The sequence below is a fragment of the Scheffersomyces stipitis genome, chromosome 5 (assembly GCF_000209165.1).
Source record: "Scheffersomyces stipitis CBS 6054 chromosome 5, complete sequence".
NCBI classification, from domain to species: Eukaryota; Fungi; Ascomycota; class Pichiomycetes; order Serinales; family Debaryomycetaceae; genus Scheffersomyces; species Scheffersomyces stipitis.
The window spans coordinates 150,492-178,230 of NC_009045.1; the positions used below are offsets into that span (position 1 = coordinate 150,492).

The 27,739-nt window shown below is 41.7% G+C and overlaps 12 protein-coding genes across 12 annotated transcripts; 8 read left to right on the forward strand and 4 right to left on the reverse strand. All coding sequences in view use genetic code 12, as the record gives it.

Annotated features, from left to right (window-relative positions):
- Positions 1-142: 142 nt before the first annotated feature.
- On the forward strand, positions 143-2,089 carry NDC1 (nuclear envelope protein; the record flags this gene model as incomplete). Its single annotated transcript, XM_001384645.1, is given in 2 exon segments — positions 143-1,522; positions 1,541-2,089. 2 exon segments carry the CDS (start codon positions 143-145, stop codon positions 2,087-2,089), a joined length of 1,929 nt encoding a protein of 642 aa, XP_001384682.2.
- Positions 2,090-2,183: 94 nt separating this feature from the next.
- Positions 2,184-4,384, reverse strand: NHX1 (monovalent cation:H+ antiporter, CPA1 family (NHX1)). Its single transcript, XM_001385012.1, has one exon. It carries the CDS (start codon positions 4,257-4,259, stop codon positions 2,298-2,300), a length of 1,962 nt encoding a protein of 653 aa, XP_001385049.2. The 5' UTR covers positions 4,260-4,384; the 3' UTR covers positions 2,184-2,297.
- Positions 4,385-6,743: 2,359 nt separating this feature from the next.
- SLY41.1 (member of triose phosphate translocator family) lies at positions 6,744-8,093 on the forward strand (the record flags this gene model as incomplete). The annotated part of the gene is made up of 1 exon (XM_001384646.1): positions 6,744-8,093. One exon carries the CDS (start codon positions 6,744-6,746, stop codon positions 8,091-8,093), a length of 1,350 nt encoding a protein of 449 aa, XP_001384683.2.
- Positions 8,094-8,190: 97 nt separating this feature from the next.
- YHM2 (mitochondrial carrier protein) lies at positions 8,191-9,178 on the reverse strand. The gene has a single exon (XM_001385013.1). The coding sequence runs from the start codon at positions 9,164-9,166 to the stop codon at positions 8,261-8,263; it is 906 nt and encodes a 301-aa protein (XP_001385050.2). The 5' UTR covers positions 9,167-9,178; the 3' UTR covers positions 8,191-8,260.
- Positions 9,179-10,331: 1,153 nt separating this feature from the next.
- Positions 10,332-11,894, forward strand: SEC9 (Protein transport protein SEC9 plasma membrane t-SNARE). Its single transcript, XM_001384647.1, has one exon. It carries the CDS (start codon positions 10,348-10,350, stop codon positions 11,728-11,730), a length of 1,383 nt encoding a protein of 460 aa, XP_001384684.2. The 5' UTR covers positions 10,332-10,347; the 3' UTR covers positions 11,731-11,894.
- A 1,580-nt stretch (positions 11,895-13,474) lies between these two features.
- Positions 13,475-15,743, forward strand: ODD1 (oleate delta-12 desaturase). The gene has a single exon (XM_001384648.1). The coding sequence runs from the start codon at positions 13,665-13,667 to the stop codon at positions 14,919-14,921; it is 1,257 nt and encodes a 418-aa protein (XP_001384685.1). The 5' UTR covers positions 13,475-13,664; the 3' UTR covers positions 14,922-15,743.
- A 759-nt stretch (positions 15,744-16,502) lies between these two features.
- On the forward strand, positions 16,503-17,234 carry PICST_60928 (predicted protein; the record flags this gene model as incomplete). Its single annotated transcript, XM_001384649.1, has 1 exon — positions 16,503-17,234. One exon carries the CDS (start codon positions 16,503-16,505, stop codon positions 17,232-17,234), a length of 732 nt encoding a protein of 243 aa, XP_001384686.2.
- Positions 17,235-17,369: 135 nt separating this feature from the next.
- ARC18 (subunit of the Arp2/3 complex) lies at positions 17,370-18,083 on the reverse strand. Its single transcript, XM_001385014.1, has one exon. The coding sequence runs from the start codon at positions 17,927-17,929 to the stop codon at positions 17,399-17,401; it is 531 nt and encodes a 176-aa protein (XP_001385051.1). The 5' UTR covers positions 17,930-18,083; the 3' UTR covers positions 17,370-17,398.
- A 1,009-nt stretch (positions 18,084-19,092) lies between these two features.
- CDC20 (Anaphase promoting complex, Cdc20, Cdh1, and Ama1 subunits) lies at positions 19,093-21,012 on the forward strand (the record flags this gene model as incomplete). The annotated part of the gene is made up of 3 exons (XM_001384650.1): positions 19,093-19,126; positions 19,172-19,394; positions 19,449-21,012. The coding sequence occupies 3 exons, from the start codon at positions 19,093-19,095 to the stop codon at positions 21,010-21,012; spliced, it is 1,821 nt and encodes a 606-aa protein (XP_001384687.2).
- A 665-nt stretch (positions 21,013-21,677) lies between these two features.
- Positions 21,678-22,514, forward strand: PICST_60474 (predicted protein; the record flags this gene model as incomplete). The annotated part of the gene is given in 3 exon segments (XM_001384651.1): positions 21,678-21,998; positions 22,017-22,317; positions 22,354-22,514. 3 exon segments carry the CDS (start codon positions 21,678-21,680, stop codon positions 22,512-22,514), a joined length of 783 nt encoding a protein of 260 aa, XP_001384688.2.
- A 448-nt stretch (positions 22,515-22,962) lies between these two features.
- Positions 22,963-23,952, forward strand: CIC1 (protease substrate recruitment factor; the record flags this gene model as incomplete). The annotated part of the gene is made up of 1 exon (XM_001384652.1): positions 22,963-23,952. A coding segment is annotated over one exon (990 nt), but the record flags the coding sequence as incomplete, so codon positions are not given.
- A 2,845-nt stretch (positions 23,953-26,797) lies between these two features.
- Positions 26,798-27,739, reverse strand: LIP11 (triacylglycerol lipase; the record flags this gene model as incomplete). The annotated part of the gene is made up of 1 exon (XM_001385015.1): positions 26,798-27,739. A coding segment is annotated over one exon (942 nt), but the record flags the coding sequence as incomplete, so codon positions are not given.

Consider the following 27,739-nt stretch of genomic DNA (forward strand, 5'->3'; position numbering starts at 1 on the left):
TTTTCTCTTACTTTTTCGCGCATCACATGTATTCGCACACCTGACTTCAATAGGTAATAAGTTCAGTTCTTGAAATCATTGAAGATATTCAGCTTCACAAAATATCTTCCAATTCATTCACTTCACAAAACCAAGTTTCTCAATGGCTACCTCCCCGACCAAGGCCAGCACGTACCAGTCGTACTATGGCAAGGTTCTGGCCAAACGGTTGCGTTATGTCCACAATATCAACATTCTCATTTCGCTTCTCATCTCAGTTTCATTAGCCATTCCTTACGGACATTTTTGGTGGAACTTGTTGCTCAGTTTGTTGTTTCGTGGACCTGTAATTTTCCTATCACTTTTGTTGATCAAACTGTCCAGAATGAAGTTCTCCACAGTCGAATACTCCAGTTACAAGACGTTGGGTTCTCAAATCTATAACAGCCTCTTTTCAGTGCAGTTTTTAAAAGTTTCGATTTTCTACGTCTTATCGTCGTACTTCATTCATTTCGTCTACATCTTCCAGCTTTCATTCAAGTACGACTATTACTTGTTGTCGAAAGAGTATCGCGTCAATCCACTCATCAACGACGAATGGATCTTCTATTGGTTCTACCCATTGTTCTTAGCCTTGTTCTACAGTGCGCACCATTCAGTTTTCCAAAGAAACAGGTTGGACTTCCGCTATGGGACATCCAAACTCAAGCCAGAGGATTCACTCTTAGCCCGTTGGCCCTCTTTGTTCGGTAATGCCGTGGCCTTGAATGTCTTTGTGGCCATCCTAGCTCCTGTGGCCTACTTAGTGGTCAAACCAATCATCTACAAGTCCAACATTCTCCTTATTCTTATCCTCGGCTTGGATACTTCCATTCCTCCATTCAATGTATCGTTCTCTACCCTCTTGAGCTTGTCGTTTCTCTCCTTTCACATTCTTTTAGCTTGGGAGTTCGTTAACTATGCCTTCAACGTCTATGCTACTATTGGGTGCTTGGATGGAAAAAAACTTATCAGTACTTATAGTGCTGATCCAATCAACACCTTGCTTTCGGGCTTGCGTAATGTAGATCCAGATCACCAGTTGAGCAGATTAACCGCATTCCAGGAATTGGCATATATAGCTACAACCAACGACCCGGAGGGTGTCAAGTTGAGAACAGCTATCTACAATGCTCGTTCGAGAAGAGGCTTTATATGGCCAGCCATTTTGGACGAGTGTTCGTTGATAATTAAGGAAACCACAGCAAGAGTCAACTACCGTACTACTTCGGATATGAAGGTTCTCAAACAGAACCAGTTGTCCATCAAAGAAGAATTGGGAAGTTTTTACAGTTCCAGAAATGTTGAAGAAAGCGACCTCTTTGGTAACTCCGTTCTCGGAACTCCTACCAGCACTCCTCTGGTTCCAAGCAAACTAAAAAGCTATTCGGAACTTGAGCCAAAGAAGCCAGTAACTGCTTCTATTTGGGATAGCAAGTATGCAAAATTGGCCAATACCCAAATCGTTACACCCATAAAGTCCTTTTTAATATCTGTTTTAGACGTGGATGCAAACAAGAAGAACACCAATCCAATCATTGCAAAGTTGAGGCTGTTGTCTGAATCCATTTCGAAACAGTACACAATCTACAACGAAAGATTCCTTTCTACTAATGTCGGGATCTTCTTTAGAACCACGTTGAAGAGGGACACCGAGTCCCGTGTTATCAATGCCGTCAACTTTGGAAATGCAGTAATAGCCATTTCCAACTTATTGATGCATTCCATCGAAGAAGACAAAAATGGCACAATCGGAAATAGCCACATCTGTGACGTGTTGAACTTGTTGGAAAAACCAATCAGAGCTACCAGCAACTATACCGATTTCTTGCCGGCATCGGTGTACTTGTCAGCAGTACAAAAGAGGGACAAGAGATTGACCAAGAGTCACTTGATAGCTGTCTTACACGACTTGGCTATGAGTGAATTTTACCAGATTTGCATAAAGTTCAACTACAAGTTGAACGACTTGGTTTTAAACGCCAGGGCCTACAAGTTGGCCAAGTGGGTCATCGACGTCGCTATAGCTGACCAACAACTGCATACCAACAGAGTTCCATTGTCTCTTTGAAACTATGCTGATGTACTATAACTATATACCTTAATCAATACTCTAGTAACTTTATCATACACTGGAACATTTTGTAAGTATACAAATATTTATTAATGTTTAATGTATATTCTCTATTGTACAAATGTAAGAACGAGCTGAAGCGACATTCCTGCTGATGGACATTCTGCCGTGTCTTGAATTGATGTGATGATACGTCACTTTCTAACTAAGGCTGGCCGTCGCCATCTCTATGGTTTCTTCTATTATTGCTACCACTTCCGTTGTTGCCGTTGCTGGATCCATTGGGCAAAGTATCCAACAACACTGGTTTCAACACCTGTTCGTCAAAACGAGTGAACCATTTGGCGTGTTCTTCAGCACTCAAGAAAGCTCCCAATACACCACCAAAGTTGTTATCTCCGTTTGAAGACAACGGAATATTGTTGGAACCAGTCAACAAATCGTCTACATCACTTGTGACAAATTCGTCTTCGTCTTCATCATCGTTGGCGAGGTTGTTGTCGATCAAGCTGTTGGCACTATTGGAGTTTGAGTTAGGATATTGGCCAGCCAAGCTAGGGTTCGAGATACCTCTGAGATCATCCTTATAAGGTGTCTTGGGTACTCTGCTTGGGTTGTTGTAGCGTCTATTGCCTAAAGCCGAAGGTGTATTAGACAAGGGTAAACGAGGAGCTTCAATATCGAAGTCATCGTCAGAGTCGTTACTTTCATCGATACAGCCAATCTTAATTCCCAAGATTTCCAACATTGAAGCCGTAGTACCACCGAACAAAATCACGGTTAATACTACAACTACTAACACTGTGGCCAATAATGTCCACTTAGCCTCACCCTGGATACCCATGGCTAAAGCAACACCGACTGCCCCTCTTAAGCCAGCCCAGAAAATCATCATCTGGTACGAATGGCTGATCTCATCCGGCAAAGATTGGGCAGAAATGTTACCGTTGAGAGCGTTTCTGGTGTTGAACTTCTCGAATCTAGCCTTGTAGAAGAAATTAAGGAAACGAGAAAGAGGAAATACGGCAGACCATCTGGCGATACAGATAGAGATGAAAGTAATGATAATCAATAAGGGTTTAAACACCAATTCTACCTCTGTGAAAAGCGACAAACCCAAGTAGATAAAGATGAAATTCTCTGACAATTGTGCCAACAACTGGAAGATATATTTGGTAGCGATTTGGGTTCTTCTCGACATGTTGAAGTAAGCGTAGTGCTTCAAGGTGATTCCACAGAATAGCAATGAGACAATACCTGACATATGGGCACCGTTGGAGAAGAAGTACGACTCATAAGCAAATAAGAGCACCAAACAGGTTTCAATCTGAGGGTATCGTCTAATGTGCGAATGCTTAAGAATCAAGGCTACAAAGATACCAATGAGAATACCAATGATGGTGGAGATGGTGAAGGACATCAAGAACAAGCCGATACCTTCAAAGAACGACGAGAAATGTACTGGGTGGCCGTGGAACTTCTGGCAAGTCTCGAACATAACAATAGAAATAGCGTCGTTCAACAACGATTCGCCAAAGATAATGGTATAAAGCTTGGGATCGACCTTGTATGCGTTGAAGATGGATAAGATGGTCACAGGGTCTGTAGCAGAAAGGGTGGCACCTACAGCAAGAGCATCTACAAACTCTAGTGAAATTCCGTCGAGACCCAACGATGTCCATATGTACAATATGGTTCCCAACACAAGAGCTGAAAGAAACGTTCCCGGGATGGCAAACGTCAAGATGGAGCCGAGATTACGGAAGAAGTTCGCCTGGTGAAGCTCATATCCGGAGTTCAAGATAATGGGAGGCAACAAGATGTTGAAGAAATAGCCTGAGTTGAACTTGACAGCGTCTTGGATGTAGTGGCCCGGACTGATACGGATGATAAGACCTACGATCATTCCATAGAAGATGGACAAGACTGTTTCGTGGATGGCTTTGATACGTCTCTGTTGGAGAAAGTACGAGGACCACAACGCAGCACAGAGCAACAGGAGCAAGATGAAAAGTGCCCACGAAGAGAAGATTTCTTCGGTGACGGGATTTGTATCATCGAGATGGTCGTCTGGGGTAGACATATCAGGAGTGTCTTCGTCCAAATCAGCGGACGGAAGAGCTCGCCTTACCAACTGTTTTGCAGCGAATAGTACTATACTGGACATTATAAAGCTGAAGAATACAGTGTTTAGTTTTATTCAAAATTTTTGAGGGTCGAAAGTAAGTAGACAGTGATGATGACAATGAAGTAATGTACGATCCAAGACTGTGGATTACGCGTGAAACAAGGAAGGGCACGTATGGATACAGCCTGGAAGAAGAAGTAGCATTTGTTAAAGACACATAGGTGAATCTGGATACGAAATATGACATTTGCATGTGCAGGAGCTGGAGTAGGAGGCTTTGGATCAGAGCGTGACAGAAGAGTGCTAAAGAGCGGTGGAGAGAGACTTAGAGATAGTAATTGCTCAATTGGTTGCTAACGGAGTCAGTGAGTGTGGCGGATATAGTGGAGTCCAGTTGTGGTTTGTAATAACATGAATAGTGGTGATAAGCTGCTAACAGTATATAATGCCGTTCTAGGAATTTCCGTTAGAGGAGCGCGTAAGAAAACAGTTAGTGAGGAAATTGGTGAGAAAACAGACTGATTAGTGAGATTTAGCGAGAAAACGTGAGAAGTAGCGCGAACCACTGCGAATGATAATTAGTGAGAAAATTAGGACTCCGTGAGCCGTGCTTATTCCCTATTTAGTGAACGAGGTCTCCTAAAGTCTGGGAGAAGCAATACACATCAAGTAGACTCCAGACTGTAGCCTCGACACAAACAATAGCTAGAAAATACGGAAACCTCAGGCTGCCCATCGTAATATCAGCCCCCTAAAGACTCCATTGTCTTCCTCCGTCTGCGCAGTCAGACTATGGGTGTGCCTGACAATCAGATCTGGTTGAAAATTCAGTTGCGAATCTCATTCTTGAGAGACAAAGCCGATAGGACAATTTGCGGATAAGGGTGATTCATTCCAGAATTTTACATCTACAATCTGATCTTGGAAATAGCATAACTTCATGAATTTTACGATTGAAAGGATTTTTCTCTTTGCATTTTGCTGCTAGAAAGCGTTACTCGTCTTTCAAGTGTTATCTTTCAAAGTGTTCAGGAGAAAGTACATCTAAAAAATATCAACGAGCAGATGTATGAGAAGGGAATCTTCCACTAATACAATAAGTTTGCCCGATTATTATTAATTGCTGAAGGCTTCAAATTTAGAGAAGAGCTCTATAGACTATTCCTTGCAACGAAATCACTTGAAATTCCGTCAGTCGTACGTTAATGTTGTGCCTCGGATTGGACCATGCATTATGTTTCATTTGATCGTTAATCTACGGGCAGCCCAATGCTTCGAAATGTCTAAATCATCTAAATCCCACACTCATCGCCTTCTCTCCTCGTGAAGCTCGACACTACAATATGGCCTAATTTCACGCAGCTATCTATGCGCCAAACATCCATTCAAACCACACTTCTACGGTGGGTATAATGCGGCGCTACCGAATTTCGCCAAGTATGAATACAATACGCTTATGATGTTGTTGAAGATTGTGTCATAGGCTGTTGGAAGTGGAAGAATCCTCATTGTTCCTCATCCCTTGGGTTACCGCATCGTCCTCCGACTATCCTGTGATTTACACCTCATTGCAGATACTAATCAGATTTACCCCCTACTCCTGAGCATGGAACTGCAACTTCACTTGCTCAAATTCACAGTGGACAGCCACGGCTAACGAGTACATGCCAGCCAGAGAGAGAACAACCATAAGAATCACCCCTGCCCGAAGCAGCTGCCTCTTCTAGAAACTGATGGAAAGGAGTTGATTAAAGAAAGTCACGTGAGGTGTCTACCAATATAGCTAGTCTGTGGCCCGATTAGGCGCATCTCTTCTCTTGATGTAGGAACACGCCAGGAAAAAGCAATTCTGTATTTGTGATTTATTTATATACATTTTTTTTATCTCATTATTTACACCAGCAAAAAAAATAGTAAATTTTCTATCTGGAATTGATGATTTTTTTCACAGCAATTTTCACACAACAACATTGAAGTCTTTTTTGGAAGATTCCAGGATATATAACACTTCTTCCTTGCTGTCCTTGTCCGTCTAGCATTTTGTTCAGCTATCATTTGACTTATTTCAGTCTAACTTTTCCGTCCCAGATCCAGCCGTCTCTCGAACGCCTCTTTCCGCCATACTAGCCAAAGTCTGTTTGTGTGCATTAAGTTAAATTTTCTGGCCACGAGTGTTGGGTTAAATTCGAAGTTCGAGCATCCAGAAGCCTTCACAAGTTAAGCCTTAAAGTTTGGTACGATTCCTCGAAAACAACAGCAAGCAATTTGTTTCTATAAAACCACCAGTGATTCAGACATTGCCACGAATCTTTAATTGTCATTACAAAGTGAAGTCCACAAAATCAACTCGAAATTCTTCTATTGATTTGTAAAGACAACCAGCACGACAATAAACTAACTACAATAAAATCACCGCAACATCTACACTTGTGTTCTTATAGAATTATATCCCTGTAGTATTGTTATATCATCGCATCAATTACTTCCTTTCAATCGTCACGTTATTCTTCATCATACTTCACCATGAGTGCTAACCCTTCAATTGAAAACCTTTCCGTGCTCCAGCATGGAAGCTCGAATCCCCATCCGTTGTACTCGTCGAGTCAGATCAACCCAAACAACTCTATGACGAACTTGCTGAATGTCTCGAATTCAAAGCATTTCTACCAGCCTGCTCCATCCAAGAGGATCAACTTGGCCAACTACAACACGCTGCCTCGTAGCCAAGTGCAGCTTCCGTTAACTCCTCCTTTGTCGAAATCATCGTCACCTATCAGGGAAACTCGTAAACCTTTTGCCAACACCAGTTTCACATCTGCAACGTTATCGGCTTCCTCCAAATGGTATCTCAGCTGGCTACCTCCGATAGACGTGAAGGTTCTGGTGTTGTGTATCAACTGGTACTTGTTCTCCATAGTGTCGTCCAATTCCACTAAGATTATCTTGACGAACTTCAAGTACCCGATTACATTGACAGAGTTCCAGTTCTTCCTCAACTTCTCTATGTGTTTGTTGTTGTTGGTTGTATTGGGTTTAAAGCCTGATTTGATACCGTATTTCCCTCGTGGTGTCCTTCCCAAGGATTTGTCCATAAGTAAATTCGTGGTACCTACCCCATTGATCTTGTCGACAACGTTGCCAATGGGGGGCTTCCAGTTCATCGGGCACTTGACAAGTCATAAGGCTACGTCGTTAATTCCTGTTTCATTAGTTCATACTGTCAAATCGTTGTCTCCAATGGTAACAGTCATGATTTACAGAGTCTTGTTTAAAGCCAAGTATAGAATGGTCACTTACGTCACGTTGTTGCCCTTGATTGCAGGAATCATGTTGACTTGCTACAAGAAGTCGTCTTCTTCGGGAGGTAATGGCAGCTACTACGTCACTGGTTTGGTGTATGCCTTTGTTTCAATGTTGATCTTTGTCTCGCAAAATATCTTTGCCAAAAAGAGATTGACTATCGAACCAGAAAAGTTGTTGCCTTCCAACAAGAGCGAGGATGACGAAAAAGTCGACAAGTTGACCATTTTGTTCTACTGTTCCCTCATTGGTTTCACAGCCACCATCCCTGTATACTTGTTCCTGGAACTTTTCTCGAACGAACACTTTTCGTTGACGCAGTTGACAAGCTCGACATTTTTACTTATCCTCATGAATGGATGTAGCCACTTTTTCCAGTCGTTGCTTGCGTTCCAAATCTTGGGCATGGTTAGTCCCATCAACTATTCCATCGCCAATATATTGAAGAGAATCTTCATCATCTCCATCTCGTTCTTCTGGGAAAGCAAGAATTTCTCGAATACCCAGCAACTCGGATTAGTCCTCACTATTTTCGGCTTGTACTGTTACGACAGATGGGGCACTTCCCGTTAGAACATTGCATAAACACATTATCATCACGATATTAAATACCATCATACCATGATTGCGATCTCTTCACATCATAATCATCATCGTTACATATTCTTCTAGTTCTAGCTCTGTATTATTTAGAAACGTCAATCGAAAAGTTGAGTTTTAGTATAAAGTATCTATGTAGGCTAATGACCAGCACCGTCGGCATTCAACATTCTCTTGAAGATATCTCCAAAGGCGACCATAAACACTGTTTGCCAGACACCCAACCCAATTCTGGGGGTGACACCACGGTACAAACCCTTGATCCCGTTGTTCAGGTAGATATACTGAGCCGTACTGAGCACACCCAAGTTCTTGGGTCTGTTTGGATCTTTTGTCTTGGATTGCATCTCGACTCTGATCACTTCAATAGGCTGATTCCAGGCAGACAAACCACCACCAATAACAGATGCAAGGATCTTTTCTATGGCAGTCAACTTCTGGTCTTCACCCTTTTTGTTGATCTTTCTGATAGTTTCTTCGGCCAATCTGGAAAATCCAAATCTGGAACCCCAATTGGTCATCTGTCTGATAGCTACAGCATTGACACCCTTATTTATACCTCTGATACCTTCCTTCTTGTAGATCTCCTTAAAAACTTGGAACGACGTCTGCTGAGGAACTCCAGCAGTAGCAACCTGTTTGGATCTCGTGATCTCGACGGTCTTCATACAAGTACAGAATCCCATAGTCAAGTAAGCCTGAGCTAAACCACCTGAGACACCTCCTCCCATACCAGCGACAAAGTTGTTGGCGCCCAACTTCCTAAACTGGTATTCGGCTTCGGCAGAAACAAACAACAAAACAGCACCCTTAGTAGAGGCCTCGATCCAGGCCCAAGGAATCAATCCCTGGTAGAAACCAAGAGGACCACCTCTGGACCATACCAACTTAATGGCTTGTGGCATAGTGATCGATCTGTTCGCAGCCATGGTAGTCTTGGTGACTTCCAACGGCTGGCCCAAAGTGGTCACTTCAGCCATGTTCAAGCCAGCACCCAACAAGATGTTGGAGAAGTTGATGGGTTTCTTTTCGATTTTGTTAGACATGATGGATGAAGAAATGAATAAGGAATAGATATTTGAATTTCAAATTCAATTGTCAAAGAACAACTTCGTCTATGTTGTTACTGTCTACGCCAGAAACCAGAAGCTATCAGAGATGCTGGATCAGAGAAGCTGGAGACTGAAAAGCAAAAAACGTTTGAAAAATTGAAGTCGACTCTGATAGCGATACCGAAAAAATCATCTCCATATCTAGTCTATCTGCAGGTGCTGATTCCAGTGATTCGGGGAAGTTAGGGATTGCCAGCGCGGCAATACACGATAATGAGTCATGTGCCGGCGCCGGTGCCGAACCGGAGCCAGAGATACAAGAAAACATGGTGGAGCAAAAGAGGAGAAAGTGGAGAGAGAAGAGACGAGGCTGGGTGAAAATGCTAACAGAAGAGCAGGAATATGGTGGTAGACGGAAATGGACATTTTAGTTGTACAATCTTTGTTTTTAGATAGTCCAAATAGAGATGTGGTACTTGCTCAAATGTTTTAGTGAATTGCGCCAGTTAAAGAGCCAGTTGCGTACAAAGAATATTGTGTGAATGAATCAGTATGTACAAGAATACAGTGGAATACTGCCGTTTGGTGTAGCTATTTTAACTTGGGGGTTGCAACATTTGTGCTGCAGCAGTCTGTACGTCTTGAAAAATAAGTGTTCCATTTTGCACCCGTTTTTTCCATACATCCTCTCACCATTACTGGAACCGGTAAAGTGCAACTGGGTTGTGTCTCGATAGCCATGCTTGATGAGAATTGCAACCGAGTACTAAATACCAAAAATAAATGCTTATCTAGTTGTAATTCGTAGGAAGGCTTGCTACTATTAGCTAAATTTTGAAATTCGTGATTTTTCGCAGCAATACCGTAGAATCAAATACAATGTCGTACCCCAGCTAACACGAAATAGACACAAGTGACTAACGAAGATTGGAATTTAACCACAATACTACATATCCCCAACTTCAAAAACTCCATTAAACATACTTTTATTCTACTTTCTCTTACATACAAATGGGCATGTTATCGTTTATAGTATCACGTGACTATATACGCATGATACACAGCACAACAAAAATCAATGATCTATTTCACCTCAGTCCAGCCTGCCTTCATCTATATATAGCAGCCCTTTCTTCTCCAAAGTCCACATACATCTTCAAATCATAATAGCAAAGATGGGTATCAAGAAGATGTTCCAGAAAAAGGAGCCAACCGAAGAGGAAATAAGATCCAACTTGGTCAACCTGGGAATTTCCACCAAGACAACTACAGCAGGCGGAAGGCAGGAGAAGTTCGGTGCTTTCCGTAGTTATGCCCAGGAAAGAAGCAACAACAGACAAGGATTAGCGCCAGTCAACCCTTATGCAAATGTTGGCCAAACAGCTCCAGGATCTAATCCTTATGCTAATGGCGCAAATGGGAATGCTAGTGATGTCAATAGTAACCCTTATGGCAATGGCACTAGCAATGGCAATGGAAACGGAAATGGAAATGCATACGGAAAGAGTCAATCTTCAAATCCATATGGATCGGCTACTAACGGTGGTCAACAGTATCTGGGAGCAAATGGTCAGAGCCAAAGTAGTCCCTACGGAAGTTCTACATCGAGATCTTCAGCTGCATCACAAAGAGATCCATACGCTCAAAGAACAGCCAGACCTAGCCGACATAGTACTACTGGTGCGCGCGATACTGAGTCGATTGATTTGAATGACGTATCGAGTGTGATGATTGAAAAGAGGAAGCCCGTTAGAAGTCAGCTTCGTCACGATGATGCGACATTAGATCTCAACGAAGACTTTGACGATATGAACCTCAACGACGAGGGCGACTTGGACATTCCACAAGAGGAACAGGTCAACTCTGAAGATGAAGAAGTGGAGTCTATAAAACAAGATATACGGTTCGTTAAGCAGGAGTCGGTGGCTTCTACGAGAAACACGTTGAGAATGGCCCAGGAAGCGGATGCTTCTGCTACCAACACCATGGGAATGTTGGGAGCACAATCTGAGAGGTTGTACAATGCGGAACAGAACATACTATTGTCTGAAACGCAGACGAGTATTGCTGAACAAAAGGTCGGTGAGCTCAGGCGATTGAACCGGTCGATTTTTGTGCCAGCTTACGGCAATCCGTTCAATAAGAAACTGAGATTACGTCAACAAGAAGAGAATATTAAGAATGCAAAAGCACAAGAAAAGTATATGCGTGAGAGCAATCGCCAGCAGATGTATGCCAGTGAACAGAGATTGAAGCTGGGTATCACCAACAATGCGACAAACTCCGAGGTGCACCAGAAGTATGCTGGAGAAAAGCATTTGGATGCGGCCAAGCGTTACCAATTTGAAAACGACTCGGAAGATGATGACATGGAAAAGGAGATTGCCGGCAACTTGGACCAGATTGGATTATACGCTAAGAAGTTGAGTGCGTCTGCTAAGACTATGGGACAAGAGGTGGATAGCCAGAACGAGAGATTGAGAAAGATTGAAGAGGATGCTGATAGGTTGGATATCAATGTTCATATGAACAGTACGAGATTGAGCAACATTCGTTGATTATAGATGGCTGCGCATAGAGAATGCAAGAATACTGTCGAAAGAGTATGGATACTGGTCTGGAGACAATTGTATAGTAATATAGAACTATCGATGGTTTTGTAGAGCCGAGGATTGTAAAGTAAAGGATTTTTAGTGTGGAGAAATGCAGATTTTAGTGCTTCAAATACAGAGATGCTACCTGCCATAGTAACACTCCAGAAATAGTGTAGCATGTGGCTTATTCTACATGCCGACTGTATAATGTTCGTGGGTACATAATGTAGATGCAAGAGTGTCTATATTTTGTACCAAGATCCATGTTAATTTCAGTTATCTTGTAAAGATTTAAAGACAGAAATTAGGGAGAGATAAGAGATCATGTCAATGAGCATTAGAAATATCCAGAGAATTCACTATGAGAACTAGAAATAAATACAAGCATAAGAATCAACCAAGAGACTATGACAAACAATTAAATTAAACAAATATCATGAGAATGGAGGAAATCACATATATAAAATCAATGGGTCCCAGTAGTTAAAAAGTCAGCTATGAGAATTTGTAAAATAGAGAAATTTGTAGATAAATAAACTATGAGAATTAATTCGGGAAACAGCTATTATGTGAAATCAACACTAGAATTGTAGAATAACTACGATGATAAAGACTATAAGATGAATATGGCAGAATTGAGTAAGAATGGGTATGAACGAAAAATATGAATGCATACTGGAGAGAATCAAAAAGCAAGAGACTGAACAGAATTAATTATCAGGAGCAGAATTAATTATCAAGAGAAATTGTAGATGAAAATTATATTCCAATTTAACAATGAGTTCTTCAGACAGTTTCACATCTGAATTTCCAAGACGGTACTCCAGTGAAGTTCGCCATGGAAGACTCAATTGCGACTTCCTGTTTCGTCCTGAGTCTCGTATAGTTCGAAGTCCACTTGCCCGAGGCTCAGAGTTTCTTTTTACGACCCTGAGATATCCTGCTGATGAACGAGATTGTGAGCTCACACCGATGAGATTATCCGAACTCGCGGGCTTTGATTGGCCGCAAGAAGAGACATACATCCATACGCAATTGCTCCAGAAAGGGCTCCAGAAAGGGCTCCAGAACTTGTATAGTATAGCCGGGTTCCCCAGTGGGCCCCATGGCTGTCACATTCGCGCCGGGCATGTGGTGCACTCAGAAACGGCCAAGCTAAGCTGTGAAACTTCTATCGGTGCGGGTTGCTTCAGGATTTTCCATATTTCACGTTTGTCGAGCTAGCCGTCACAAAGCCAGTAACCCCAGCGTTGTGCCAATGGATGTGTGCTTAAAAAAGAAATTTGCCCCATTTGCTAGATCGGCTTCTGATAATAGTGGTGCGATGGGCTCACAGCGAGTCGTCGTAACAGGGATGGTGGGGTGGTTATAAACGTTGGCAGGCCATCGTATAAGTTCGTAGAAGCTGGACGGGCTCTTCTCTCTTCCGAATTACTCTGTTGGAGCATCCAATGAAAGGCGCTACAAATAATGATAACCAGGTATGGCAGCTCTAACTACGTACTCTATGTAGACTCCCAGACTGTACAGCAGTATTGTCCCCTTTCGGTAGGCGTGTTTTGTTGGACAACGTTGAACCACAAACCCACAAATTTTTCTCAATTTTTTTTCTTAGTGCGATCCGATAGTGGTGAAAAAAATATATATTAGTATCCCATCCTGAAAGGAAGACCAAGTGGGATTTTTTTTTGCAGAACCTTCTCTCTAGCACTAGTCTCACAGAGGTGTATCCTTCCTTTCTGACTTGAAATCTTTGTCGGTCTCGCGGTCTAGCCTTGTCTGATTTCTGGACTTTCGTTTCGTTCTCCAGTCCCTTTCCCTACTATCTACTTAGATTTTTTCTGCCTCTGATCTAATCTGGCAGAGTATAGACAGTTTGAATTTTTAGCATTTTCGCCATGTCTTCGCTTGCTTCATCTGGAACCTCCACAGGAGCCTCAACCTCGGCCTCCATCAACAAGAAGGGCAATGTTGCCACCTTGAACACCACCAAGTTGTCTGCCATCGACACCTACGGAAATCAGTTCAATGTTCCCGACTACACCATCAAGGACATTTTATCGGCCATTCCTTCGCACTGCTACGAAAGAAGATTGCTCGAGTCCTTCTACTACGTCTTCAGAGACATCTTCGCCATGGTCACTCTCGGCTACCTCGCCAACAACTACATCCAGTTCTTGCCTAACGTCTTCCTCAGAACTGCAGCCTGGGCCGGTTACATCTGGACCCAAGGTTTGTTTGGTACCGGTATCTGGGTCTTGGCCCACGAGTGTGGACACCAGGCCTTCTCCGACTACGGCTGGGTCAACGACACCGTTGGCTGGGTGTTGCACTCATACTTGTTGGTTCCTTACTTCTCATGGAAGTACTCCCACTCCAAGCACCACAAGGCTACCGCTCACTTGACAAGAGACATGGTGTTCGTTCCTAAGAACAAGGAAAGATTCCTTTCTGCCAGAGGTGTCGAAGACTTGGAGGACTTGGTCGCTGACTCTCCTATTTACACATTGATTTCGTTGTTTGTCCAACAATCCGTAGGCTGGCTCGGTTACTTGGTCTCGAACGTGTCCGGTCAACCTTTGGAAGGTATCTCCAAGTTCAACACTAACCACTTTAACCCTTCGTCTGTCCTCTTTGAAAGAAGAGACTACTGGTATATCGTCATCTCCGACATTGGTATCTTGATCCAGATGACTGTTCTCTACACCTGGTACAAGAACTTCGGTGGCTTCAACATCCTTGTCAACTACTTCTTGCCTTACTTGTTTGTTAACCACTGGTTGGTGTTCATCACCTACTTGCAGCACTCCGACCCAAAGATGCCTCACTACACTGCTGACCAATGGACTTTCGCCAGAGGGGCTGCTGCCACCATGGACCGTGAATTCGGTTTTGTCGGTAAGCACATTTTCCACGACATCATCGAAACCCACGTCTTGCATCACTACGTCTCGAGAATTCCATTCTACAATGGTAGAGAAGCCACTATCGCTATCAAGAAGGTCATGGGTGAACACTACCAGTACAGTGACGAAAACATGTGGAAATCTTTGTGGAAATCTGCCAGAGCCTGTCAGTTTGTTGACGGTGACAACGGTGTCATGATGTACAGAAACGTGAACGGCTTTGGCGTTGACCCAAAGAAGAAGAACTAAACCCCAAAAATTTAATTGCAACCAATAATTCAAAATTTCGCAGCCAAGGGAAATTTTGGATTTTCTTTTTATGGCTAGATTCTCATAGATAGATATATGATTGATTATTTGTTTCACTTCTATCGTCTATAAATTCACCTTAAATTATTTATACAACTGATCTAATAGTCATCTACTTACCGTATGAATGGGATGCCTGTTCCTGTAACTTCTCGATATTTGATATAGTCCTGCTTGAAGAATTGCACCAAGTAGATCTCTTCAAAGACTATTCTCTTCTTGAAAAAGCTGCCCAAGATTACAGTACCGAGGATTGTGACTATCCAATTATTGAGAAACACTTGTAGCCCTACAAACCACCAGAAAAATCCGAAATAGCTTGGGTGCCTCAAATATCCGTAGATACCGGTAGTTACCAACTTGTGAGAGTCTTGTTGATTGCGTTGGATATAATGGTTGAAAGATTCACTGGCAGTATACATCGCGCCAGAACGACAGAATTGTCCCACAAGTAGAGTAGCTAATCCCACCAAAGTGGGTTTGGTCCACGAGTCGATTTGGAAGTAGTATACTCGGATCAAGTACTCTATTATGGCTAGAACGGTCATGGCGTGCATTTCCATATCTTCCAAGATGAACGAGTCGTCGTCTACCTGTGCGTTGTTAAACATCACAGTGAAAACAAACTCGAGGATGTGGAATAGAGCGAGGAATACGGCGTACCACGAGAGTTTGATCCATTTGGTCGAACCATAGAGCACTATCAAACAGAGGTTCGTAGATATCACTATTCCAAGAAAGACTGATTTGAGCGAAACAGTAAGGAGACTGACTCGTTCGGGATTATACCGGGCATAATGAAGACTCCGCGGCATGTGTAGATATGTAATGGGAATATACGAAAGAAAGATGCACAAGATGAAAAGCCTATTAGATATCTGGAAGATAGCAGAGAAGACAAATTATGGTGGTGCGACTTTCAGTTTTTTCAGTATAGTATGAAGGCTCCAGAATGGCACAATTTATACTGTAGAGTCTATGTCTACATTTACGGGAAGACAAGAGAAGATCGAGATGATTTTCAGAAGATATAACGAATTGTTCCGATATCGTGTATTGTAGACTTCTGCAAATAGAATAGATATGACATCGTAACCAGAATATATGTGAAATTGTGAATTGAATAACCTACCACGGTACTATATAGTCAGTACAAACTACACTACAAGAGTCCAGATGAATTTGCAGTCAAAATTGTTTTAATCGGAGACTTGTAATCGCTATCGTTACTTCATCTTCTGTATTAACTTCTTTTGCAAAATTCAATGTCTTGTACATTCAGATCTTCATGCCTTCCCCAATTTTCAGAATCAATTTTTCAGTATACTCTGGAATTTTTCACGATGCAGCATGTGCCAGTTTTTTATTTCCAGTACTTTCAAAACCAACACTCTCCTTCTCAGATTTCAGACAGTGGTCTATCACAATTCAATAACTTCATACGCTTGTTGAAATAGACTTGGTTCTGTCCAGCTTTTCACTCTTTATTTTGACCATATGCGACCTTGATCTGAGCTTTCGATGTCGTCCCTCTACAGTCCAGCGCTGAATCTGTTGATGGAGATCTGTATGGTGTCAGCTGGAATTGGTGGTGCCATAGGAATTCTCCTGATCAGCTATTTTCACGCTGATTCTAAGTACTCCAACCTCATAATATATGGTTTGTTTCTTCTGCTTTACTTCCAGATTGAATTCTCGTTCACATATCTTTTCAACCCCACAAGAGTTACCAGCAAATCGTTCTTGATCTATGGAAATCGAGGAAACCTCCAGTTTTGGGCCATGCAAACATTTGCTGTTTGGGAATATTTGGTGCATCGTAGCTCCATCATTTCCTTTGTCACCAATTGTTTTCTTGACAACCAAGTAATACCGAGAATAGGGATAGCCATGATAGTTTCTGGACTTATAATACGGGCCTGGGCTATCCAGACCTGTGGCTCTTCATTCTCTCATCTCATAGAGACTGAAAATAGACGCAAAGATCACGTACTTGTCACTTCTGGTATCTACAGCATCTTGAGGCATCCCAGCTACTTTGGGTTCTGGTGCTTTGCTATAGGAGCCCAACTATTGTGTATCAATTGGCTCAACCTCATTGCTAATATAGTGATATTGGCCCATTTCTTCACAGTACGTATTGAGTTTGAGGAATACTTCTTGATCCACAAGCTTTTTCATGAAGAGTATGTAGAGTATAAGAAGAAGGTCGGGGTGTGGATTCCTTTTGTCAGAATCAAAGACAATATATAGCATTCGTAGTCATAAAAGCATCGCAATCACCATTTGACTACCATGTATAGACACACAAATGGACGTTGCTATTGTATAGCTATTATTATAAGCTGCATTAATGACTACAAGTATACGGTTTAATTACAATCAATTTCTACAAATTTATCATTCATTCAATGCTACTACAAACTGGTGTTCATGAATCTTCTTTTGGTGAATGCCAACCAGTACTTGCTTGGTGTAGACTCGTCACCAGCATAGATTCTCGACAACAACCTATCAGCCAACTCTTGTCTGAATTGTTGCAAATACGATCTCAACAAGTCGGCCTCGTTCCTGTTGGCAGGTGGCTGGAAATAAGAGTTCAAAGGAAAACCAATATCTCCTGGCAAACTGAAACTATCCAACGACAAGTTATTCAACACTTTGACTGCTTCCTTGTAGTTGACTGACTTGTTCAACTTGGAAAGACAGTCACTTACGAACAAAATGCCGTAGATCAACAATCTGTCAGCGGGACCATTGATATCAAAGTTCTTGAAGAACGAGTTGGCTCTGAATAAATCCAAGACTTCTTCGACAATGTCATATTCTTGTTCTGGGGTATATGCTGGGCCTCTAAACTTGCTATGGATAGGTAACAATACTATGTTGCCCACAATTCTGTTATCAGCAGATTCTTCCGTAAGAAATGTAGAATGGTATGCTGGCATTGTAATATGGTTGTGAGAAGAATGGATGAAATAGAAACACGAAAAATTGGTCTTCCGGATCTATGGAAACTTGGGTTTATGTTTACGGAGACTAGCAATTGATGCCTGCTTCGATTGAGATGAAACTGTACTTTTTTGGCACGATGAAAGTAGATGCTTTCCTTGTCGTTGGACCAACGCTGTGCCTCTGTAAAAGTCGCTAGTACGAAAGGAGTTGGCCGATGTCGCGGGAATCAAGAGACACGACGACATTGCGACATTTAACCATATGGCTTCTTTGGGAGCCTCCACATAGTCTCCAGAAATAGACGAAATTAAGAGAGGAGCAGATCAACTGTAAGTCTGAATACGGCCACAAACGGCTTGGTACTCAATCAAGTCATTTCTCTTTGTTTACAATCTTATCGGTTAAAGTCTCCACTGTCGTTCCACTACTGAAACAGTGAACACAAACTCTTGGTAACAGTGCAAAGTTCCACATCTCGTCAAGTGTGAATCTAACATCAACAACAACAATACCTCCATCGCATAATATTGCAGCTGTTTCACCCATGCATCAACTTGAATTTCAGAACCCTAGCCTTTTCCCACTGTACCAAAGCAACTCCCTAGAGCATTCGACAAACTCACGTGATCTACGTCATCTTCCACCTGCACGAAAGCAACACTTTTCCAATATCACTTCCTAAAAGGGGCGTATTGTAAATAGAGTCCTTTATAATTGCAAAATTTGCTTTTCGACTAAAGCAGTATACTAATTACAATCCTTAGTCGTTGGCAGCAGATTTCCGAAAGTAGGTGGTGTTACTGCGGCCATCGATGGTAATCTAAAATTGTATCACTCAGAATCAATTATTCTTAAAGCCTCATCTGATCCTTATAATCTCCCGCCCAGATTCTCATTTTCTTCTATAGAGCAACTTTAACAAACTTTTACCAACCCTATACCCTTCCACTACTTGACAGGTCCTGTTGAACATTGAATCTCTGTGAACATTGAATCACGACTTTTTTCCTCTTTGGCGAACTAAAAACTGTTTCAGACTGCCTCTTTTTTTTTCATCACGATTCACCGTTTAATTGCTTGCGTTCAGCTTTAATGGACATTTTTATTTGCAAGCCAACCACAGATCAAGACTTATAGACCATTAGCAGTATTTAGGATGTCACATTCGGTATTTCTGACATCGCCGACACGTTTGGGAACATCTTCGGGAGAATTGGTTTTTCCTTCTTCAGGAGAGAACAAGGAGGTTGGCTCGATCTTCAATCCAGACCTCCTCAAGTCTAACAATCCTAAGAAGAGAACTTACCACAATTCTCCCACTCAGGAACAGCATCCAGGTGTACAGTCACCTGGCAAAAGACTTCATTTGCATAGCATGAGTCCCAACGTTACTAATAGGACAATCTACTTGAATCAAGCACAACCAAGGAAAAACTCGGCTGGAAGTTCTGTCGACCAGTTCATTCCTTCTAGTTCCAAAGATGATTTGGGATTACTGGTGACTAACCCAAGGCAATCCAAATTTGCTAGACCAGTCTTGTTGAAACCTCCCCTTCCCACTATCAGATCAAAATCGACATTGACTATCCCCAGCTTAACATTATCACCACCAAAGCAGAAGCTTCGCAGAACAACTTCTATGATTAGTGGTGGGGGACTGGCAGGAACAGACCAGCCAAGCACTTCTGACCGGTTCATTCCTTCTCGCCATAACTCCATTTCAAGTAAACTCCAGACGGAAACAACCAATCCACACCCCAATGCATCTCCACAAACCCATATTAAGGCTCAGACTTCGAAAATTTATCAGCACCATGTAGCTGAAGCATGTGGGATTGAGATGAACTCTAGGGTATTGTTGTACCAGCCATTGCCTCCTGAAAGAAAGAAACCCACAAATTTATTCAGTCATATCACGGGAGCTAATGATGTAAAGTCCAAGTTGACCAGTAAATCTTCGCTTCGCCCAGCTGCAGCCTCGGCAAGAGCAAAGAAGATCCCAACCGCTCCAGAAAGGGTTTTGGACGCCCCAGGTTACGTAGACGACTTCTATCTCAACTTGTTGGCTTGGTCTCTGACCAATTTGCTTGCTATTGGCTTGGAAGATGCCATATACGTTTGGAACGCATCCACAGGATCTGTGGGTATACTTTGTGAGTTGCCCAACAAGACGCTTGTTACTTCTTTGAGATGGTCTGATGATGGCTCCTATATTTCTATTGGTAAAGACGATGGAACGTTGGAGATTTGGGACATAGAAACCAATAGCAAGCTCCGGACCATCAACTGTGAGAACCACCAAACTAGAATAGCATCGCAAGCCTGGAACCAGCATATCTTAACAAGTGGTTCCCGAGTGGGGAGTTTGTACCACTCGGACGTCAGAATTGCCCAGCATGTAGTCACCAAGATGGAAAACACTCACACAGCCGAAGTCTGTGGAATTGAGTACCGTAGTGATGGTCAGCATTTTGCAACCGGAGGCAACGATAACTTGGTCTGTATCTGGGATGTTAGACAGTCACAGCAGAATACACTAAGTGGGGTCAACACTGCCCAACCCTTGTTCACCAAAGCCAACCATAAAGCAGCTGTCAAGGCTATTTCATGGTGTCCCTATCAGCCTTCTCTTTTAGCTACTGGTGGTGGTTCGAGTGACAAAACCATCAACTTCTGGAATTCCACTACAGGAGCCAGAGTCAACACCATTGAGACAGGTTCTCAAATCAGTTCCTTGAACTGGGGTTATGCCTCTGGCACAGGTCTTGAGATTGTGGCTACCCATGGATTTCCAACGAACAACATCTCATTGTTCAACTATCCCACACTCCAGAAAACTGGAGAGATCATTGGTGCACATGACTCACGAATCCTCTCTGGATGCTTGAGTCCTGATAACATGACCTTGGCTACTGTGGCCGGGGACGAGAACTTGAAGTTCTGGTCGTTGTTTGATCTCTACAAACAAGGCAGAAAAGACGGTGGTCATGAAAGAGCCAGTAATGAGGACGACGATGGAACTCTCATGGGCAAAGGAGATAGCACCAGCCTCAAAAAAATGATGAACCTCCGTTGAGACATAACCTCTAAAAACATTAATCAGCATATATAAAATAGGAGACGATGTCTCGAAGCATGTTTGTGCTTTACGCTTATACGATCAATACACGCATAGATATAGAGTTTGATACGATGTTATTGTATATTCATCTGAACCATTACTCACATAGATAAAGTAGTATATCTAGATTTGTTGAACTTTTGAGTTGCTTATCAAAATCCTATTTTTCATACTTCTGATTATTTTATATGTAGTGCATAATTTTCAGGTTCCATTGCTGCAACTTCTGGATTTCGCAGCTATGTTTTTTCGGCATACTTGTTGGCACTGGGCAAAGAAAGGCTAGTAGAGGCTGAGTTTTGCTTGAGTAAAGGTGACAGCGGAGATAACCAGGCAGTCTTGCCAATATTCAATCAGTAGGGAGGAGTTACTTCAGAGAAAGAAGGAGTTGCAGATATTAAATGGAGTATATTTGTGTGTCTATAATCTCTGGAGTGCCCACCTTTAATCAACATTTCTGTCCTGCATGAGAAGCGAACCTTATCGAGCCTCTCCATACGAGTGCTAATAATATCAAATACAATTCTTTCTTCAAGTATCTAGAATATGGAACCGACAAGTTTTTACTTTGACAATTAGATAGCATTGTAAATCCAAGCACAACATACAATAAATACACCATGATAGTCTCTGGAATCCGGAGTGCAACCAACACGCTAATCTTGACCCATTTGTCAGATGAACTTTTAGGCAACCCCCAGCCCTTGGTCGATTACATTTCGCTGGAAAACAACTATTTGGTCGAGTTGGTGTCTCTTCCTCGGTTCGGTAGAATCATAATTATCTGCGAGACAAGCCAAATCTCGACAGAAATTGCCATGTTGCTCAAATCCTCGCCTGAATGGAACCACATCAGAATCTCTTACAGTATAAAAGACAATAAGTTCAGCATAGTTAACCAGCCAGATATGTTCCTAGCTGCGGGAAACCAGTCACAGGAAGTAGAGGTCAGCTGGAAGGATCTGGTCCATGTAGAATATCTCGAACTCCCGCTGGAAAGCGACAGTCGTCGTTTTCTCATTTCTCCACCACTTTCTCCGCATTCTGAATGGGACCACTGGGACAAAGCCGAAGAAGGACCAAATGAAAAGACAATGTATTCACCACAAGAGCTTTCACATCTTCTCTGGGAACGTTTGGGAGGATTCGATAGCTCTATTGTTAGAAAATACAAAGATGAAGAAGGCGAAATGGAGATAGACAATATATCAGAAAATGAAATAAGGACAGAAAATGGAGAAAACACCGAAGATGATAAAAGTAGTACTGATACAATTCCATTGTCTTATGGTGAAGAATACGATTTGTCTAGTCAGCCAGAGATATTGTTCCAGAACATAGATAACGGCGTACCAGCCATAGTGTTGGACTCTATCAAGAACGAGAATCTAAGAAGACAATCTGTGAAAAGCAAGACGTTGGCTAAAACAGCCATGCCACCCTCTTTCGATATATGAGAATGTTATACACATAAAAGAGAGCACTTAATTGATAAATATCTTGTATGCTATTGTAGAGTAAAAGAAGAAAGGTATACTGATTATATGAGACTACATATAGTACCATAAAGATCAAAGTCTACATAAGTGGAGGTTGCAACCACATAGTAAGATTTTTTAATTCTTGTTATCAAACTCTTTCCAAAGATTTAAGAAGCTATTAGAGAAGGGTATCATAAGCATTTGAACATATGACTCGATTCTCTCTTTGTTTTTCGTACTCTTTATCTTCCTTCGTATCACTCTCTACTACATTTGGAAAACTGATCTGGCACGTGATTCGTAGGCTGAATTTTTTTTGCTAGAAGAGATGAGACTAACATATAATTTCGAATAGTTTTTCAAAAAGGAAGAGAAGGTGCTTTGCTTCAAAAATAAAGACTTCTTGCTATATAAACACATCAAGATGGCCAGAACGAGATCCAGGGGCTTAGACTCTCCAAGAACACCAGTCTCTGCCAAAAGCAAGAAGGTAGGAGCCATAAAATCGAGCTCTGCTACCTCATCTCCTACAGCAGAAAAAGTTAAAAAGATCACAGCAAAAAGAGCCAAGGCACAAGCAACCGAAGAAAAGGTTGAAGAATCCAAACCTGCAGCCTCTAAGTTGTCTACCAGCACTGTTAGCAGCGAGATCGTCTCTTCTAAAGTGGCATCAAAGGCTATTTCTGAGTTGTCTAAGTTCTTAAAGAGAGAAGAATCCAAGAGCAAAGACACTAAATCGACAGGCTTGTTTGACGAATCTGACGAAGACGAAAAGAAAAACTTGTATTTACAGATTCATACTAAGAAGTTTTTCTCAGAAAAGCCTCAGTTCAAGCCCAAGTTAATAAAATTGACCAAATCCATCTATGACCAGACGAGCTTGAAGACTTGTTTGATTGTCAGAGATCAATTGGCCACTACCACAGAACAAATCGAGGCTCTCGAGAACGCCAGTTTGCCCACTGTTTCACAGATTCTCCCATTGAAGTCGTTGAAGGCTGAATTCAAGAACTTTGAAAAACGTCGTCAATTTCATGCTGACTATGACTTGTTCCTTGTAGACGATGCCTTGTTGAACTTGATGCCTACATTGTTGGGAAAGATTTTCTACGGAAACGGTAGCAACAAGATCCCATTGCCTATCAGAGTCACCACCTCGAGTAACACCAAGGAAATCTCCATTGTCACCATCAAGAACCAAGTTGAAAAATGCCTTCAGTCCACATACTACTTGCCACCTATGGGTGTCAACGTCTCTATTAAGATCGGATCGGTCAATTCCACCTTCAGCGAAGAAGAATTGAGCCAAAACTTGCAAGATGCCTTGTCTTTGTTTGAAAAGGATACCTTGAGAAGTGTGAACTTGAAGACGACTGCATCTCCCTCGTTGCCATTGTTTTACGCAGAAAAGTTGTACGATGAAGAAGATGTTGTAGAGAATGTCAAGGCTGCTAAGACTAGTGAAAGTATTTCTGGTCCAAAGTTGTCTGCATTCGAAAAGGGATTGTTGGAATTGGGTGCCGTCGACGACGTTGCTAAGATTATCGGTAAGAAGATGAACACCAAGAACAAGAAGGTCGTCAAGAAGTCAGCTAAGAAAGCTAACAAGATTGAGAAGCCAAAGAAGGTGAAGGCTTAAAAAGTGTTATAAAACTTATTAATAGAGGAGGAGTAATGGGATGCTCTTCCAATTTACAGCATTTCGAACTTTTACAAAAAGCAAATGCTTCTTGCATGTCTGTCCCATAAGTGTATATCTAGCTATTTGAATGCACCGAATCTCGGTAGATTGTCGTAGAATATTCTGGATTGTATTGGCGGCAGCAAGTTCATATTGAACAGAGAAATTGCCTTTGACTTAAACTATACGTTTACTCATTTACATTATCCACTACAAATACATATATTGACCTAATTTAATCAGTTACATGATGATTCTCTTCAGAAACTAACATTTTCTTCATGGCTAAAACTGCGCGCACGGTATATTTCAATTTCTCTAATATTAATCTACAATTGTCAAACATAATCCAGTACTTCTTCTTATCTTCACAAATTGTAGTTTCAATGTGGATAGCTACCCACGAAGGAGACCCCAATGAAGGTATGTAACTGTATACTTTTCACTTTCAATATGTTCTCAATTGCTACTGAATTGCAATACTAACATTTCTATAGAAGTCCGAGTACTACGAAATGGAAAATCCTATGTTCTAGGAAGATACGAGGATTGTAACTTTCGTTTCTATGCACAGCAGATCTCGAGGTACCAATTGGAAGTAGAAATCGCTAAAGTGGAAAAAGATAGACTTGGCGATGCATCTTATATTACCCCGGTCTCAGTGAAAGTGCTCACCAGGGCTCGCTCCACTATAAATGGAAAGACCTATAAACTCGCCAAAGGGGTCAAGGATCCGATTTTGCTAACATACAAAACCGAAACACGTATTGTTTTGGAGCTTTCAAGCAGTGTCAGTAGTAGCAGCAGCGATGGTTCAACAGAGACGAAGGATTACCCTGTAGTTCTTGAATGGAAACCTTTCAATATCAGTAGTTCTGATAGCGATAAAGATGATCTCGAGGAAGCACATCGTAGTGGGGCTGACTTCAGGATATCAAGTCCTTCCGTAGCAACACATCACTACACCACAAGTGACAATTTGAACGCAGAACTTGCAATAGCCTTGCTGCGAAGTATACCGGTTGTCGATAAAAGCTGGATAGCTTCTGTAAAAGATGAAACTTCTGGTACGGACTGGTTCTTAGATTTGGATTGGCACCGATATTTACCAAATCAGAGTGCTTTCTTATTGCCCACCGTAAGACGTCTGCATCTCCTAGATGGAGTGTTTGGAGTGTCTATTTCTTATAGCAAAGATATCTCATACGACTTGATTAGTTCAATGGGAGGAACTTCCATACCTATAAAATTAAAAGATTACGAATTCCATGGAAGCTTTCGCGGGGACAAACTACTCCAAGATATCAAGTTAGAAGTTAAGGCTAAGAACGAAAAGGTTCTATTTCTTGTGGATGGTAAATCTGCGCCAGTTATCACCAATGAGTTGCTGAAGTATAAGGATTCCCTTGTAGTTACTGAAGAGCAGCTTTGGGAATCATTGAAAGCCATCTCAATCAGCAATTTACATATTATTAATATTGGTGACCTAGAGCCTAGAGAGTCTACAACTGTACAAGTAGAAGTTTCCGAAGACAAGAAAAGAACCCAAACACAGCCAGAAGCAAGAAAAAGAAGAAAATACGAGAAAGTCAATAAGCTACATTTTTTTGACTTTAGTGCACCACCAACTCAAGATTCTAGCGACAGCCATGAAGTACTTCCATCTACAAAAGATTCTAAAGAACAAGACGAGGATGAGCAGAAATCTACAGTAACGAAAGAAACAACTCCTCCAATAACAGAACATGAGTCTAGTTCCAACACCGACAAAGAAATAGCGGAAGAGCGAGAGCCTGTAGAAATACCGGTTCAAGAACGTAAAAGACATGTTGGGCACGAAGATTCTATAGAACGACCAAAGAAACTCCCGAAGTTTACCCCCAAAGTGTCCTTGATCGATGCTATCAAACGGACAAAGGAGCAAGCAAGCGACTCTATAAAGTTGGAATTGGGTATAGAAGACGGCTTGGATGAGGATAGCTTACCTTTAAATCTATCTAATCTTGCTATTGTTGAAACGATAGAAGTGAAATTGCGTAAAGTCCCAGTGAATAGTGATGAATTGACCTCATCCTTTACTGAAAAATATAAGGGACGTAAAAATTTCAAAGCATTCAAGAAGAATATGAAACTAAAACCTCAAGTCACAAGAACGTATGTGGGAATGGGGTCATATACCGTAAATAATGAGATTAACTTTGCTTCAGAAAACAAGACAGCGGAAGGTGTCGAGATGTTACAGGGAGAGAGGCAGCTCACCAAAGACTTTAGTGGCCACATGCTTGATGTGAAAAGAATAGACGAAGATTCAGACGAAAATGAAGAGGTTGGAACAGAAACGTTCTCTTTCGCGTCAAAAAGGCATAAACTGAGAAGCCAAGAGCCGTCACTATTTGTAGACGAAGACTCTCAACCACAGGAACCCACCAAACCTAGAGCAAAGTCCAGAAGTGTTGCAACAAAAACTACTCTGTCACATGTTCACCATGATGTCGATGACGATGACGACGATAACGAATTACCACGGTTTGGTTTCAGTAGAAGGTAGCATTTGTATATATTATAGAAAGTCTTCTAACTATTTGATTTTCATTCCGCAAAGCCCTAGCTTACGAAAGTACGTGTTGTGACTTTTAAAATAGTTGCGACTAATGTAGTCTATTAGGCTGATGCCCTGGAAGTCTTTCCTGATACAGTAAGGATTGTCTCCCGTTACACAATCCACCACTGTATCTGGGAATGGTACTGTTGTGTCTGACGAGCAGTTCAAGTAGATCTGGTTGTCAAACTGGTGATAGGCGTTCAAAATGTTGTTATTCGGGATAGTGGTCACAATATCATTCTTATGTACTATTCGGAAGTACTTTCTATTGTAGGTGTTGTGTTTGGGTTCAATATTACTACCCATTACCTTGTCAACCCACTTGACAAACTCTCTGTTTCCTACTAAAGGTTGTCCCATTGTCACCAAAGTCATTTGGACATACCCTAGATCTAGATAATGTAGCGCGAGTAAAAGAGCTACACTTCCTCCCATTGAATGGCCCACAATGAGCAACTCGCAGTTTTCATAGTTTAATTCCTTGTCTAAAACTACTCTGATATTAAGAAGAGTGTGGATGTAGTATTCAAAGAATCCTTTGTGAACTTTGCAATTGTCTCCGCAATACGGGAGTTTGTGTCTAAGGTTGGAATATTGTACCATGTCGACTTTCAAATCAGTGTAAGAGTCGAAAAACGATCGTGTACCTCTGAGTGAGACTATAATTGTCTTCTTCGGTGGTTTTTCAGTGCTTGTATCGTTATAATTAAAGATGTTGGCATAGGTAGTGGCTATGTATCCTGTTACCAGATCATCGAAATACCATTGGTACGCCAAAGTCACATTAGGAAACCGTTCTTCACAGCTCAAATCACATTGAAATGGTTCACTTATTCCTCCAACGCTAGATATACAATATGAGATATCTATGAGGTGAGCGTAAGTAAAAAGATTTGAATATATGTCTCGGTCAATTGG